This window comes from Chlamydotis macqueenii, chromosome 5, assembly GCF_036417535.1.
Source record: "Chlamydotis macqueenii isolate bChlMac1 chromosome 5, bChlMac1.mat, whole genome shotgun sequence".
In the NCBI taxonomy this organism is placed as follows: Eukaryota; Metazoa; Chordata; class Aves; order Otidiformes; family Otididae; genus Chlamydotis; species Chlamydotis macqueenii.
Window position 1 is genome coordinate 13964356 of NC_141560.1, and position 14929 is coordinate 13979284.

Sequence of the window (14929 nt, forward strand, 5' to 3'; positions counted from 1 at the left end):
ATTTAAAAAGCCTTGCCTTCACAAAGCCTGCAGCAATGTGACCATCACTAAGAAGAGTCTTCTTGTTGTGCTAAGTAGGAATTCTCATTAATTGATATCACTGTCGGAGATCCCCAGCCTCAGCATAAGCAGCAGGGGTCACAGTGCATGAGAAAGCCCCCATGGGATGGCATTGCTGGGTGTTAATAGAGTACTAATGAGCTGAAAGGGGAGATCCTGCACTAGGAAACACAGGATTAGATCATGAAAAACACAGCACAAGGCCAGGCAAGAGCTCAGGCATCTTTAGCTTGGGGGTACCCCAGTTGCTACAGGGGCCCGCAGGGAAACAGCCCCACTGCTGTAGGCTACAAGGAGGCAATGGCAATGCCCTTATAGCCATCATTTCCACCCAGCAGCGTGGGCTAAGTGGAAAACTCAACACAGCATCACACAGAGGCTGCAGTGTGGTTCTCCTGCACAAGGCCAGGGACCTTCTCTTGCGGGGTGTGAGGTTAGCAGCGATTTGGGCTTTCCTCAACTGTGCCACAGCAGAAGAGGTACCCTATGGTCACTGCTTCCAGGTGCTACCAGGAGTGGCACATCACACTGCCATCTCTTACAGTCTGACATTATACTAACCCCCACCTATTTTTCAGAGGCCATATCTACAATTTTAGCAAAGGGCAGATGCAGGAGTGGGACCAGACCGTCTCTTCTACACCTGCGAGCCTGCAAGCACAGCCACAGAGCATCCTGCAAGACCTCAGTGTCCAAGGGGCTTAGAGGACTGCTTAGAGGACTCTCAGGTTGTCCTCAGGAGCAGGTAACGATGGTAAGTGAGCTGAAGGTGGAAAACACTTGCATTTGTTCATTTGGTTGCAGTAAAGAGACAAATAAAGAGAAAAACTTCACAGCATGCTTAGAATAAACATAGTCATTCTTTATCATACAGAGTAATGCCTTATACATAAATAATTTGAATGTCTCGCTCTTTCACGGAAAGTAACAGAGAAAAACCTTCAAGGTTGATATGTGGGAGCTGGCATTACAAATCACGTAGGGTCAAACCTAAGTCCTGCATCCAAACATCTGGTTCCAGAGTTGACCTATACACCGCCTCCCTCTCCTGCCCTGGAAGAAATTGAATCAGGACCCTCCTTGGGAGACCACCCCCATCATCAACCTCTGGCTATGGATCCCAGTCCTGCAACCTCCGCCCCATTGCTGAAATCCAGTCCTTTCCATTTGCAGTGGTATGAAATCCTGGTCAGCAGCTGCAGAAGGAGCTGTTGTATTCTCCAAGGTGCGTTATCCATAGGTTTTCGGAGGTGACTGAACTAACTAAGCCTACCCAAGTTGGATCCCTTGCAGCTATTTCTATTTCTTGGCTGACAAGCTGGCTACTGAAGCAGCAAGGCTAGGTATCACACAGTCTAGCAACATTTGACTAAAACTGGGAGTGTTTATGTGGAACAACAGTGTGGGAACAGATAAAGAAGCTAGTGAGGCTGCAATGAGAAATGTGAGCTTTGATCCAGGAGGCAGCAGCATTTGACTCTACCTGAGCTGGCAAGGAGATCCCACCCCAAAGCAAAATAAAATATGCCATTCTTTTCAGCAGATGAAATTCTCCCCAGTGGTTTGTTCCTCCCAGGATCATTTTATGTGATCTCATTGTCTTTAAAGTCTTTCCCCTAAGGAAGTCGATCGTTTAATATAGACTACAGCATTAGCATCCGGTATTAAATCAGTCGGGCTACTCCGAAATGAGGCGAGTGAGCGTCCTGGAAAGGAAATAAAAATGCAAGTTTAATAGAGGAGATAGGTTCACCTTGACCCATGCTATCCGTTGCAAAAGACACAGGAACACACTGCTTGCTCAAAGCAGAGTCACTCCACCCTGCCCTTGATGTGTTTCACACTCCCAGTAAACTCCAGATGCTCACCAAGTGTGCACAACGAATGCACAATTGGGCCCCAGAGGCTTTTACGTCTTGTTCTTCTTTACAGAGTCGCCCTAAGAGGGACTAGCATGTTCCTACAGCTCTCGTTAATCCGAACGGCAAAGTCAGCCCCTCTGCGTTTCAGCCACACCCTTCTAGCATCTTTGGCTGCAAAGATGCGCTGTAAAAATGTGAGGAAGAAAAGTGTCAGGAAGGGAAACGTTAAGAGACCGCAGGCATGGTGCAGGATGGCAGGGATCAGCATCCGAACCAGGCACTGCAGAAGAGGTCTCTTGTCCCCCTTTCTTCTGCATCCCCACCGCTGTTTTCAGCAAGGTTGCTTCCAGCCAGACACCAAACACAGCAACCAACAGCCGCCCCGTGAGGAAGCCAGATGTGATGCGTCAGGCACGACTCACACAATCCAATGCTGGTGTGAAACCAGCTCAAAGAGATTTATTCTGCATCAGGGTAAGTGCTCTTATGTCACTAGTTAGCCACATGCCAAATGCACAGGAACCCACGGAGGAGCTGTGGTTTTGGTAGTTGTGGGAGGTTTTTTTTAAATGTCATGTGAGCTGACAAGACGTGATTCCCCAGCACCATCGCTGAAAACACTCATTTACCTCATTTAGTGTTTCACTTTATAAGTAACAATTTAGCCCACGATTGAAGTGTCAGCTAAATGAGGTAATTTATAATAATTCTGAAAACACGCTAACCATAAGAGGCTATAATTACAGCTAATTATGGGGACATTTTGGAAATCCATTGGTTTGGGGCTTTAGTTTTGATAAAGGGGATAACAACTTGTAAGCTATGTTTCTTTTGATTTTAAAAATGGTAACCACCTTCTTTTACATGGCTTCTTTAATCTCTCAAAGCCCCACAGCTTTTTGCAAACTACACCTACCACAGGAGTTGTTCAGCCTAACACCAAAGTGAAGCCATCTCTGCATGAAGGAACTGTTTAACAACACTTAGCAGTCCTGTGCAAAATGTGTAGAGGAAGGAAGGTGCAGAAGGAGAATATAATTTCTCTTGTGTCTCCTTAAAAATACTCAGGGGATCCTTGGCTGCCCACCACGGCAGCCATCTGATGTTGAGAATACGGCAGGCAGCTTTTACACGCGCCCGTAGACTCAAGGCACTATGGAGGAGGGCAGCAGCATCATCCCCACTCACATCCGAGGAAGCAGGGGGACCGCGTGGCAGTGTCCTGTCACCTCCGCCTAAGCTCACCTGTCCACGTCCTCTGCTGGGTGATGATAAAACTCCGGCACTGCGACTGGGAGTTACAAATTGTGGCGGCTTCCTCGGCGCTGTGAACGGAGAGCAGGCATCCCAGGTGGCTGTAGGAGGGCCAGCACTTGTAGTCTTCTCCTTCCACCACTTGGAAGCCCTTTAGGGAGATGTAGTCTGAGAACAGAAAGAGGGTATGTAGGAAAACTCTAACTGCACTTTCAGAGCTTAGTTACAATATACACTTAGTATTCTGCGCTTCGGTGAAACTCTTAAAGGAAACGCGATAGCAATAGATTGAACTGACCTGCTTAGGTGGAGTTGGAGGAGCTGCAAAGTCAAAAGAAACTCAAATTCTGACTTTTAGTTTTGCTCTGGCGCACAGGACAGCAATTTCTCCATGGATATAAGAGAAGGTGCAGAACTCTCAAGCTCCTACAGAGAGTCAGGGCAGGGTGAAGGGACAGGGGAGCAACCACAGGGGTGGGTGAGAGGGGCGGACCTGCCTTCCTAGCAGAGCTCCAGAGAAGCCAATGTGACAATGGCCTCTCCTATACCTCAGGCCCAACAGCAGAACCAGCTTATCAGAGATCCAGCAGTGAGCTACGTCAGACATGCACTGAGCCACCCATCACCGTACCACCCACAGGTACAGGAGATTTAGGAACCCCAGTGAGGGAAAGAGAGGCCAGATCCTGTTCCAGTGGGATACAAAAGATCTGACAAGCCTGAGGAGGCGATGTTCAGGCTATTGTTCATTGACTGCTAAGAGTCTCATCCCACCTTCGCACACCTCCAGGACGCTAATCCTTTTGGCACCTTGCTACTAGGGTAGGTGCCATAGCAAAACATTAGTAATTCCTCTTAAAGTTACTGGTCCTTCAGTGCAAGTGACCAGAACGGTGCAAATTCCAGTTCTTCCAGGCATAAAGAGATTTCCTTCTGCAAGGCACCATCACCACCCTACCATCTCAAGTGAACACTCAGGAAAAGGTAAGCCACAGTAACCCCTGGACTTTCAAAGACTTCCTTTTGATTAGCCTCATCTCTACCAGCAAATGGGTCCTTTTCAGAGGAGTGCACCCCATAAAGGCTCATCTATCCATCCACAGGTTCAATAGGATGGTCTTCAGAAATTTAGGGGGCACCAAAGCCCCTAACTACTCTGACACACTCACCTCAGTGTTGTGACCTCCCCAGTGTACGTTCCCACAATAATCTGAGCCCACCAAGTGAAATTAAAAGTTTCAGTATCAGCCCAGAAAACCAACCTATTGGTCCACAGGATAAGATGACCCCGACGAGGAACATGGGAGACTCAGTTTTCTACCCTGTTCTAGTTGCTGTCCCAAATACATTCACTTGAAACACTGCGTATCATGAGAAGAGTATTTAGAAGCAGTGCGCGAACACACGTCCATATGTAGGCAAGATTGTCTGCACGGCATTTACTTTGCAAAACAATGCAATCATGCATAGCTCCCATGAAGAAGCAACAAAAGGCTGCTCAAAAAAAGATATTTTTGGTGCTTTTCCTAGTGACTAAACACTGCATGAATGCATGGGAGATCAGAATTTGACCAGTTACCAAGTCCCTCGCTCCCTCAGCGGTTATGTTATCTCAGGCACTCACAATCATGTACCTTTTAAATGAAGAGGTCTTTTCTGCAGATAGAGCCCAGACTTGTACAGATGTAAAACCTTTTCAAAAGATTTCAGGGTCTCATTTATTCCATAACGTAAATCACCTACATTTAAAGAAAGAAATTACAAAGATGAGTAATTCCATGAAATACCATTTAAAGATTTCTAATAAAGAAGTTTATGAATATTAGCTGGTACCTGTTGCGTTCAGAATATCGGTCAAAAAGGGGCGCAAGGCTGATGGTGCAGAGTGTGGCAAAAGATAGGTGAAAAAATACCTGCAAAAAAACCCCACAGACTGATTAGAATACAGAGACTTGATTTCCCTAGTGATTAAGCTGTCTGCATTTTCCCGTGACTCAGTTATCCATATGCAACGAATACGTCTGCTTTGGTCATTAAGTTACGTTTGAGCACTTCATTGGCACCTCACAGACCGTCCCCGTGGCTCAGGCTGAAATGCTGGTCCTTGCAGCAGTGTGCTGCCAAGCACCATGTGAAATCTGCCTTGCAAAGGCTCACCAACGCAGATTTCCCTCATTCCCTGGGGCCATTTTTGTGCACTAAGCAATGTGTTTCCCATCAAAAAAAAAAAAAAAATCTGTATAAAAAAACCTCATGCGAGACCTTTCCCTTGCCCTGAAAAGGTTTGGCATTCATATTACTCCTGGAAAGGCTGGACACTCCCCTATTCATTCCCTGCACCTTCTAGAAAACTCCTGTTCTGCAAGAGACAAGTGCGTTACTGCCAGGCTACAATAATCTATACAGGGATTTGCCCTTTAACACCAAATCCTGCAAATTCAAGCTCCCTTACTAAGTCCTTCTGTGTAAATGTCCAGCTGCCAAGACTTCCACCAGTACGTGACCTGCCAAGCATCAATGGTGAGTGGAAGTCCCCGTGCTTTCAGCTGGTGGCCTCCACGAAGCGCTGCAGCAATCTCAACCCCTTGCCCATTACTTGTTCCATCGCTCCTCCATAGGTGCCCACAGTCGCCGTAGGGAGGCTCGGAGTTCAAGGGAAGAGTTAGCCAGCCTGCTCCCAACAATGGGGGCTTGAAGCTGATGGGCTTTGGCAGGTAGCCCGCGCTGCCACCGCTTTCAGCAAACACAGCCCATGTACATCAAATGCCAGAGCTTGTTTGGCAAACACTAAATTCACAGGTGCAGCCTTTGGGGCAAGTTTCTAGAGGCCCTTGGGGAAAGGCAGTGGCAGAATAAAGATGCCTGCATTCTTCCAGACAACCACCACGCTATTTTCCTGCTGTATGAGGGAAATAAAGTGGCTTCAAAGCGATCCTTAACTACTCTCTGAGAGAGGTGAGGAGGAACCACCACATGGAAGAAACGATGCTAGAGGCTACATGGCAGTGTGTGAGCTCGGCCACCCCAGATTTTCCCCCCATCCCACCAGACGTACCGATATGCATTGAAAAGATTCTTCTTTTCATTTATTCCTTCACATTTCCCAGCCGCAGAGCACTTGAGAGGAAAGCTTTTTGTAGGGAAGTCGAGTGTGCAGTCATTATCTTCCTTGCATGACAGTTCCTCAGTGCTGGCATCATCCATGTCTGTCACTTTTAGGTTTCCATCTACCATAACAAACTGCCTTGGCTGGAAATCCAAGAGGACTATTGAACCCAGGGGGGAATGTGCCAAGTAAAACAGCAGTTTCACAAGACTCAGGCAAATCTGAGAAAGAGAAGATGAATATGCATGGGAAAAACAGATGAAAAACAGCTATTAAATTGGAAGTAGAACAAAGGGGAGGGCATTCAATGAAATTAAAGGCAAAAAAAAAAAAGGCATATAGTACTTAAAAGGTAATTATATGTATGCTACAAAATTTATTATCAACATTGCCACAGGATTTGACTGGTAAGTAGTTTAGCAACATTTTTTAAAAACGTTCATATGCAAAACAGGACATTTGCAGTTAGAGGAACTAGAGGAGAAAGCTGTGAGGAAAACAATAGCAGCCTTCATGTTTCAGGAGCTATATTGATTTGCTAGCTGAAATCAGAAGGGTTTTTTCCCACTCTGGCATAGAATTAATACATTCCCCTCCCTTCCCCCATGCTGCTCCATACAGACTGAGGCTCCATGGTCATTAATACCAGATTCATGCCTTGCTGCATCACTCAGCAGTATGAATTTGGGCACACAGTTGTGCTTCTGAAGAATTAGCCAAAGCATGCAATGTATTTATTGCCAGCCTTTTTGCTGTTATGTCAAACTTTCTGGCAGCAGGGAAAGGTCAGACAATACCTGATCCAGCAGAAAGCTCGGTAAATGACTTTTGAAGAAACTAGAGCTAGAAGAGTGCTTTTAGACTGAACCAGCACTTTGTTCAGGTAGCTTTTTGCAGTGGTTTTCATTCAGTATCAGGAGCCCTGGCATCAGACGAAGTGTATCGTCAGGTAGGCGTGCCAGGCAGCCCCACACCAGCCCTCGCTGCCACCGATAGTGATCTGTGCAGGCGCGAGGGTTTGTTCACTTGGAACAGCTCACAGAATCGCTGGTATCTGATGTGGCTCATCGGAGGGGAATCCCATCCGTTTAGACGCCCTAATTAGGAAACAGGACTAGACAGTGACAGTGTCAGTTCTGAATTAGTGTCTTCATCAGTCAAAAGATTACAAAAACCTTAATGCCACCATACCAGACCTCACCACCAGCTAACCCAGCACCGTGGGTTTCTAGCTCTCTAGAGACTTTGGCACATTGGAGAAGATGAGGTGCTGGGAAAGCTATGTAGAAGCCAGTAGGAAACAGTTTGTAAGCAAAAGCGGAACTCCATGGGCCAAGAGAAATGGCTGGAAGCTCTGACGCTATTTTAACTTGATTAGTGAAGCAATCATAAGAATCCCAGCTTCACGTCCCGCAGCTCAGTGAGCACGGTTGCCACACTCTCCCTCTGGCTTGGATGGCGAGGCTCCTTTTCAACATCGCAGACTGCATGCAGGCAGGGATTTTATTTTGGGATTTTTGTTGTTTTTCTACTCTGCCCAAAGCATTTCTTCTTCACGTTAAGGTACCCATGCTTCTACTCAATCCTCTCTTTCCTCCTGGGAACCAAACAAGTAGTAGCAAACCCCCAACTGAGACCTTGAGGCAAACTGTAATACAAGCTGTAATGAAAATAAGTGCTGTGTCGTAAGTCATTTCTGTTCCTGGGGAGCTGGAGAGTCCCTGTGCGGGATGTTTAAGAGACAAGGCAGATCTCACCAACAGAGATGCAGTCCTAGCACCTACAGCAGGAGGAAAGCAATTTAGCGGTGCCTGTAGTACAGCAATACCTAAAGCGCTAAGATCAGAACATCGTACACAGACACAGTGAGAGGCAGGCTGCTCGGCTCACTGCGGAACCCAAATCACACACAGAAAATAACAGACCCACAGCGTGGCAAGGCGGCTTTCCCAGCTTGGACCCAGCCTGCTGAGGAGCAGCATAGATGGAAACCTAGCAACACACTGTCATACCAGGCATTACACACCACCCCAGCCCTGAGCAAGATTTTGTGTCCATTTCTTCCCAGATGTAGCTCTCAACACCATTTCAGAGAAATGGGATATAGCAGCCAGACGTCAGGCTAGGGCTATTTTAACGTGATTTAAAAAGAAGGCAAACAAAACGATTTAAGGACAATTTGCGGGAGCGAACGGGGTGTTCGCCTGACAGTCCCGCAGTCATCAGGGGCTCCTTGCATTCACACAGCCTTCGGTCTAAAAGCGACTGCTCAAAACTCGCTTCGCTTTGTTTTCTTACTTTAAATCTCTCCTCCCAGGGGGTCTGCAGAAGCTGAATCATCTCCAGGGGGGATCCCAGCTCCAGCATGGCTGTGACCCCTATCTCAGGATCTCCGCTGTTATCGTAGCACTGACCGCGCAGCTGCCGGGAGGGACGGGAAGGAGCGATGGTCAGAGCGATGCCGCTTCCAGCACCAGCGGCTCCGGGACGGCCGGTGAGTGAGGGGAACACCGAGGGAGCACCACCCCGCATCCTCCCCGCCGTACCTGGACGATGCCGGGATGCCGCAGGCGCTGCAGCAGCGTCACCTCCTTCAGCAGCTTGCAGGCGGCCAGGCGGCGGCAGCCGGCCGGCGCCCCGTACCGCTGCAGGCACTGCCGCACCTCCCGCCCGGCCCCGTGCACCGACTTGAGGGCGACGGCCCCGCCGCCCGCCAGCGCCGCCCGCACCACCACCTTGGTGAAGCCCCAGCCCAGCACGCTGACCCCCGTCGCCAGGCTCAGGTCCCCGCAGCCCAGCCCGCCCGCTGCCGCCGCCGCCGCCTCCTCCTCCCCACCGCCCGCCGCGGCCGCCGCCAGCCGCCGCAGGTCGCGCCGCCTCTGCCGCAGCTCCTCCCGCAAGCCCGGAGGCAGCGGGAGCGGCGGCGGCGGCGAGGAGCCCGGCTGCCCCTCACTGTCACCGTCACCGCCACCGCCCAGCAGCAACAGCAGCGCCAGGGCCAGCAGCGCCAGCAGCGCCGCCGCGCTCAGCCAGGCGCCCCGCACCGCCGCCGCCGCCATGGGGAGCGGGGCTTCGCCGCCACGGGCTCCGGCCGCTCTGTCCCCGCGCTCCGCGGCGCCGGGGAAGGCGAGCGCGGCCCCAGGAGGCGTGGCGGGAGGGCGGGAGGGCGGGAGGCCTCTCCCGCCCCGCCCGCCCCGCCCTGCGGGGCCGCCGCCGCCCGAGGGTGGGCACCGCCGCCCGCCTGGGGAGGGGAAGGCGGCTGCGGCGGCGGGGTCCGGGAGAGGTGGGCGTCGGAGCTGCCGGGAGCGAGCGGTACATACCCCGCAGACTCCCTCCCGCCCCGGCCCGCCCTGCCCTGCCCTGCCCTGGCAACGGAGGCTGCTCGCAGCAAAACGCGCTGATTTCACGGGCGTGAAGTTCGGCAGTAAAGAACTCAGCCGAGGGATGTAAAACCGACTAAGGTTCGCAAGAGCTGTCGTATGGCGTTCCCGTGCCTTTGCGGAGTCTCAGGTCAGTTTTCTAAGAAAAGCAAACCCCGCCAGTCCCTCTTACGAGAAGGATAAACCCTGTCAGGTTGAAACAGCAATGCTCTTCCTACAGCATGGAGCTGTAGTGTTTTCCAGGGGAGAAGAAAAAAAAAAAAAAAAAAAAAAAAAAACCACAGCAAAACAAATCCAGGCAGAAAACACAACCTTATGATTGATTTGTGAGGAAATGGATCCGTCTGGTGACACAGCTGCCTTCTGTGGCACACGTACCTATGAAGGCGAGGGAAGCGTGGCCGAGACAGCTGTGAGGAAGGGGAATGGGTGCCTGCCTCAGCTCTGTCACCCCCTTCGTACACGCCACTCAGGGTAGCGTAGGGCAAAGGCAGCTGCTTTATCTGCTTCTGGTGATTCGTACTTAATGCTCCTTGTGGCCTGAAACACCAGCCCCATGGCTTGATTCACTTTTCTATTTACCATTACACTGCTGGGGTAGAAATTAAAGTAACGCTCCGCCTCTCCGCCTGGTTTACTTCAAGGGCGTAACAAGCCTCGGTGACCCTCCCCAGAAAGGGAGCAGGAGGATGGATGGCCGCTGCAGTAACTCCTGATAGCACACGGGGTTTTGGAGGCTGCATATCTCCCTTTTCCCCTGATAGCTGGGATGGCTGCCATTTCCCAACCACTGCCCTGTCCCAGAGGGACCCAGCTCTGCTGGGAGCCTGTGGTTTCTGCCTGCACCAGGCAGAGCCCGGCGGGACACACGGTGGGTGAGATTTCCCAGGGTTTCTCCTGTGGGATCACTCGGTCCTGCAGTGTTGCCGCTGCCCTTGGACCCATCTGCTGCTCCCTCCACGTACAGCAGTGCCAGTGCCTCTCTCGTTAATCGCTCGTGACACAGAGCATGCAGTGCTCGGGTCACTTTCTCAAGCCACCCCTGCTTTGCGAAACCTCCCTGAGAAACCCCATGGCCTGCGGGATGGACATTTTCAGAGATTACAGCAGAGCAGCTATCATGACCGGTGATCTCCAAGACTATTTTAGCAGAAATAGTGAATATAAATGATCAGTTATAAATAGCTTCCTTCCCAAACGCCTGCAGAAAGTTTCCTCTCCACTTCTCAGTGGTTCAACATCACCAGAGCAGCCTGTGAGGTAGGGTACGAGCAGCAGCATTGCAGAGACGTATGACAGCAGGAAAAATGAAGTCTGAATTCATCAGGACATTTCCAGATGGCAGAGTTTGGGGAGGGAAGGTAGAGCCCGCAGTGCACCGATATTTAAAATAATATAGGAAATCTCAGGCAGCGCGGGTTTATCCGTGCACATAGGGGCTGATCCCAGAACAGCTCTTTCGGGAGCTGAATTTCCTTTGTTGCTTTTTAACGTTAATAGCTCTTTAATTACTGTCCTTATTTTCAAATCAAGTATATGCCTGTGTCATATTAATGAATATTCATTGTCACTGGAGAGCTCTTAAATGCATTTTTCACCTGTGTTTCCAAGGGAGTAGATGCCAGCTGAGTGTAGTATTATCTAATTTCAGCCCATCCTCAGCACTGTAATAATATCAAGACCTATTAGAGAAGACTCACAGATACATAAAAATAATAATGGTTGACTATTTATTTGTGTCATTGTCGCACTTAAGAATCCTTGCCAAGATCATGGCTCTGCTGTGCCAGGCTTCTTGCAGACAACAGCACAAGAGGTGGCCTCGCTTGATGGAGCTGAGACCTTAAACGGTAAACACAGCCAAGTGCTGCAGCAAGGATACGTGGTCTTCTGAGCGTCCTGTAGTTCTTTAGATGATTTGTGCAAATGAAAGAAGGGAGAGGAGGTAACAAGGGAAGAGGTGGAAGGTGAGGGTGAGCGAAACAAGCATCAACTCTTTCCAGAAGAGCTCAAAAGACCCTACAGAGCTGGGCTCTTCCCCAGTGCTTGGCACAGTATCCCCTGCTAGGATGCTCAGGGTGGATCCAGCATAATTTCTTACTGGATGCTGCTGCTGCCTCAGGCACTGGAGATGCTCCACTGTCTGCTTGTACCTTACAGTGCTGTGATCTTCCGAGGAAATGGAGGGAGAGCGAAGCCAATTAAATAAAGTCCATTTGAAAAGAAGGAAGTAATTCCTTAATGTTTTTACAATGGGTCTGTACTGGAGGAACAACTTCTCCTGCACCAGTCCAGTGAGGATGCTGGCATGGGGTAAAGAGTCCAAGACCCTCAGCTGGACCTCAGTGCAGGGGCACTACAGATAGGGAGCAAATCCTATAGATGGACCAAAGAGGAGAAGGACGGCTGGAGTATGAGACATCAGTGTGGTGATGTTTCCAGAACGAAGGAGAGGAGATGTATGGAAAGCAGCAGTGCTGGGAGAAGAAGGGCATGGAGCTAAAGGGGAAGGATGAGAGGGAGAAGTTCAGTATTGGAACTAAATGGCCTGCTGGCAGGCTTAGCCTAGCAGTACAGACTGGGTCTAAAGATGAACACTCTTCAGACTAGTACAGACTGGAAAAGTTAAAGTGCCAGGTACATTTCTAGGTGACTAGCACTTGATTTTCCCCATAGCCACGTTGTTAGAGCAGCCCCTGGCCACTACCACTCTCCTGACAATTCCCGGTATGATCTGGGAGTCAAGGTGTGCCAGAGACCATTCCTGATATGCAGGTCACACATGACCACCATATTTTGAAGGATAAGAGAGCTTGATAGGCACAGCTGTTCTATGCCAGTCCACCCCAGTGCCAGCGAAAGCAGGGCATATTTACTTTGTTAATATAGAAGTCACCTAAGTGTTTTGAAGAGAGACAGGGAAACACTACTGGTCCTTGAGAAGAGGTGGAGGTCCTGTTCCTGAGCACTCCCTCACTCCCGGGAGCTCTGGGGGCCTTTGCTGCATGAAACAGAAGAAAGATCAGAAGATGGTTTGTTCCGAGAGTGCAAAAACCATTGGAGAAGTTCAGAGCAGAGCTCGTGTGTGTTGCAGGACCTGGGAGGGAGCAAAGAAGTGCTGAACATAGAGAGAGCAAACTGCCATCAGGGATGAGCCTAGGTGCTCACCACAGCAGATGGCAGATAGCTACGACTGTGTCCACCCCAGAGCCTGCTGAGATAGCAGAGCAGGACAGAGCCAGGAGACATTTGAGGGCTTGAAGGGGAAATTCCCAAGCCAGTAGTTCCTGTTTCATTAAGCACCTATCACTACTGATTCAGAGACAGACAAAAAATACTCACTACCTCACATGGACTCATACATGGGCACAAATGGGCATGATGGGCAGGGCTTGCCACCAAACATTTCACATGAAGGTCATATGTGAGAAGGGAAGGCATTGTAGAAAGTTTTCTCAGCTTGTTAGTTTTGACCTCTGGATTTTTTTTTATTTTCCATTTTCTGAGCCTCCCTGACTCGCAGTACCTGCAGTGGAGGAGCTGTGAGTCTACAGCAAGAAACTGAGCTCACAGGGAGTAAAAGAGAGTAAAGGGTCCCCCTTCAGCTTCAGTGAATACCCCGATTCCTGCTCTGCATACTGGGCTCCAACAATAAAGGACAGTATCTTACGCTTTCTTGTCTACATCCATTCCCCCAGAGGCTACAGAAGAAGGTGGCTGTCCACCATTCAGAGAACATCAGGCTGTGCTGTAATTGCGATGGCTGCAATTGGATCCCATGCTTCTGAGCTTCTCCTGGCTTCCTGCAAAGACTAAGACAATATTCCTCTCACACAAAACTGGGGTGACTTTCCCCGCTTCCCTCCCTACACTAATGCTAGCTGGTCTCCGTGGAAATGGAGAGGAGTCTGTACATGAGGTGTAGATGTGCTCCAGACTAGCTGGCATGAGAAAGGGTCCCCGTCTCCCATGCCAGCGGTGAAGGAGTTTGCCTTCCTCTGAAAAAAAAGAGGCTTCTCTGAGTGTCTGTCCCCTAACTGGTTCTCTCCTGTCCCAAAAGGTCTAGGCAGCAGCGTTTTCCCTGTTTCTTGTCTGTGACACTGATATAAAAGGGGTAAGATCAAGCTCTTGGGTTAGCATAAAAAACCTGGGGAGAAATCCTGGGGGGAAGTCCTTGGTCTGAACACATACATGAAAGTCCTGGGCATCAATCCAGAAAAGGGAGACAAAGAGTTTATAGGTCTGGGAGGGCGATCAAAGAAACCTGCAGCAGCCGCTCGTCAGAACAGGAGGAAGACTTAGAAACCTCTTGGGAGCAAGTGTCACCACCGGTGCCCTCACATTTGGGGGCAGCTGCTTACCTTGACTGCTGCCAGCTGAGCTTCTGGCTGCCTCCAAAGAGTTCCTGGCTGTTGGCAAGCATGGACATCTGGGGAGGGTGAAAGCAAGAGCAGCTGCTGGAGGGCAGGCTCCTCTGGGCATGGTGCAGGGGCAGGAGCCGTCCTGAGCAGCCTGGCTTTGCAGTTCCATGCCAACTGAGAAACTCTTTTGCATCCAGCCTCCAGGGTGGCACCCAGGGAAAAATCACCCCACCAGCCACCTCTAGATTTTTTCTTCTTCGTTTTGCCCAAGAGCCAGTAAAAGTATAGGAAGAAAAGGAACTGCTCCTACAAACAGCTGGGAACAATGTTGGGAAGGGGAGACAGACCTTGCTCTGCTTTTTTGCCTTTACCAGCCATGATCCCTAGCAGAGGGCTTGGTGCAGATAAGGATTGCTTGCCCCAGAAGTGAAGTAACATGTTTCTCTTCCCCAGAGTAAGGAAAAGCTGCCTTTCTCCGTGCTGTGCATGAAAGTTGCAGCCCCCAGCTTCTTCATACCCTATGGTAGTCACAGCTGGATCTGCCTGAGCACTTGCGGCCTGAAGCTTCTCAACAGAGTTTGGCAGAACCTGTGCTAGCACCCAGCTGGCATGCAGGGCCCCAAGGAGCAGTTTTCCTGAACCTGCTTTTATTTTTTCCCCCCAGACAAGGGATCACCTCTTGGCTGGAACTGCAGGACAAAACAGTGAGAGCACTGCAGGGTGTTTGCACAGCATCCCAGGGCATCATCCACTCCTGCCGTACAATGCCCTGGAGAAGCCAGGTTGTCTCCTAAGAGAAGGAGCTATCAAGGCTGAGGAGCGCTGATCCAGTTGAGTGCATGGACAAGGAGAGCTTGCCATCTGCTGGAAAGTGATCAACATTCACAGAAGACAGTCTGGCAAGAG

At 50.1% G+C, this 14929-nt stretch overlaps 1 protein-coding gene across 1 annotated transcript; it reads right to left on the reverse strand.

Moving 5' to 3' along the window:
- Positions 1-901: 901 nt before the first annotated feature.
- LOC104480144 (extracellular tyrosine-protein kinase PKDCC) lies at positions 902-9341 on the reverse strand. The gene is made up of 7 exons (XM_086749235.1): positions 8829-9341; positions 8581-8703; positions 6232-6503; positions 5010-5089; positions 4811-4915; positions 3168-3344; positions 902-1766 (listed from the first exon to the last, which is right to left on the reverse strand). The coding sequence occupies exons 1-7, from the start codon at positions 9339-9341 to the stop codon at positions 1663-1665; spliced, it is 1374 nt and encodes a 457-aa protein (XP_086605361.1). The 3' UTR covers positions 902-1662.
- Positions 9342-14929: the final 5588 nt, after the last annotated feature.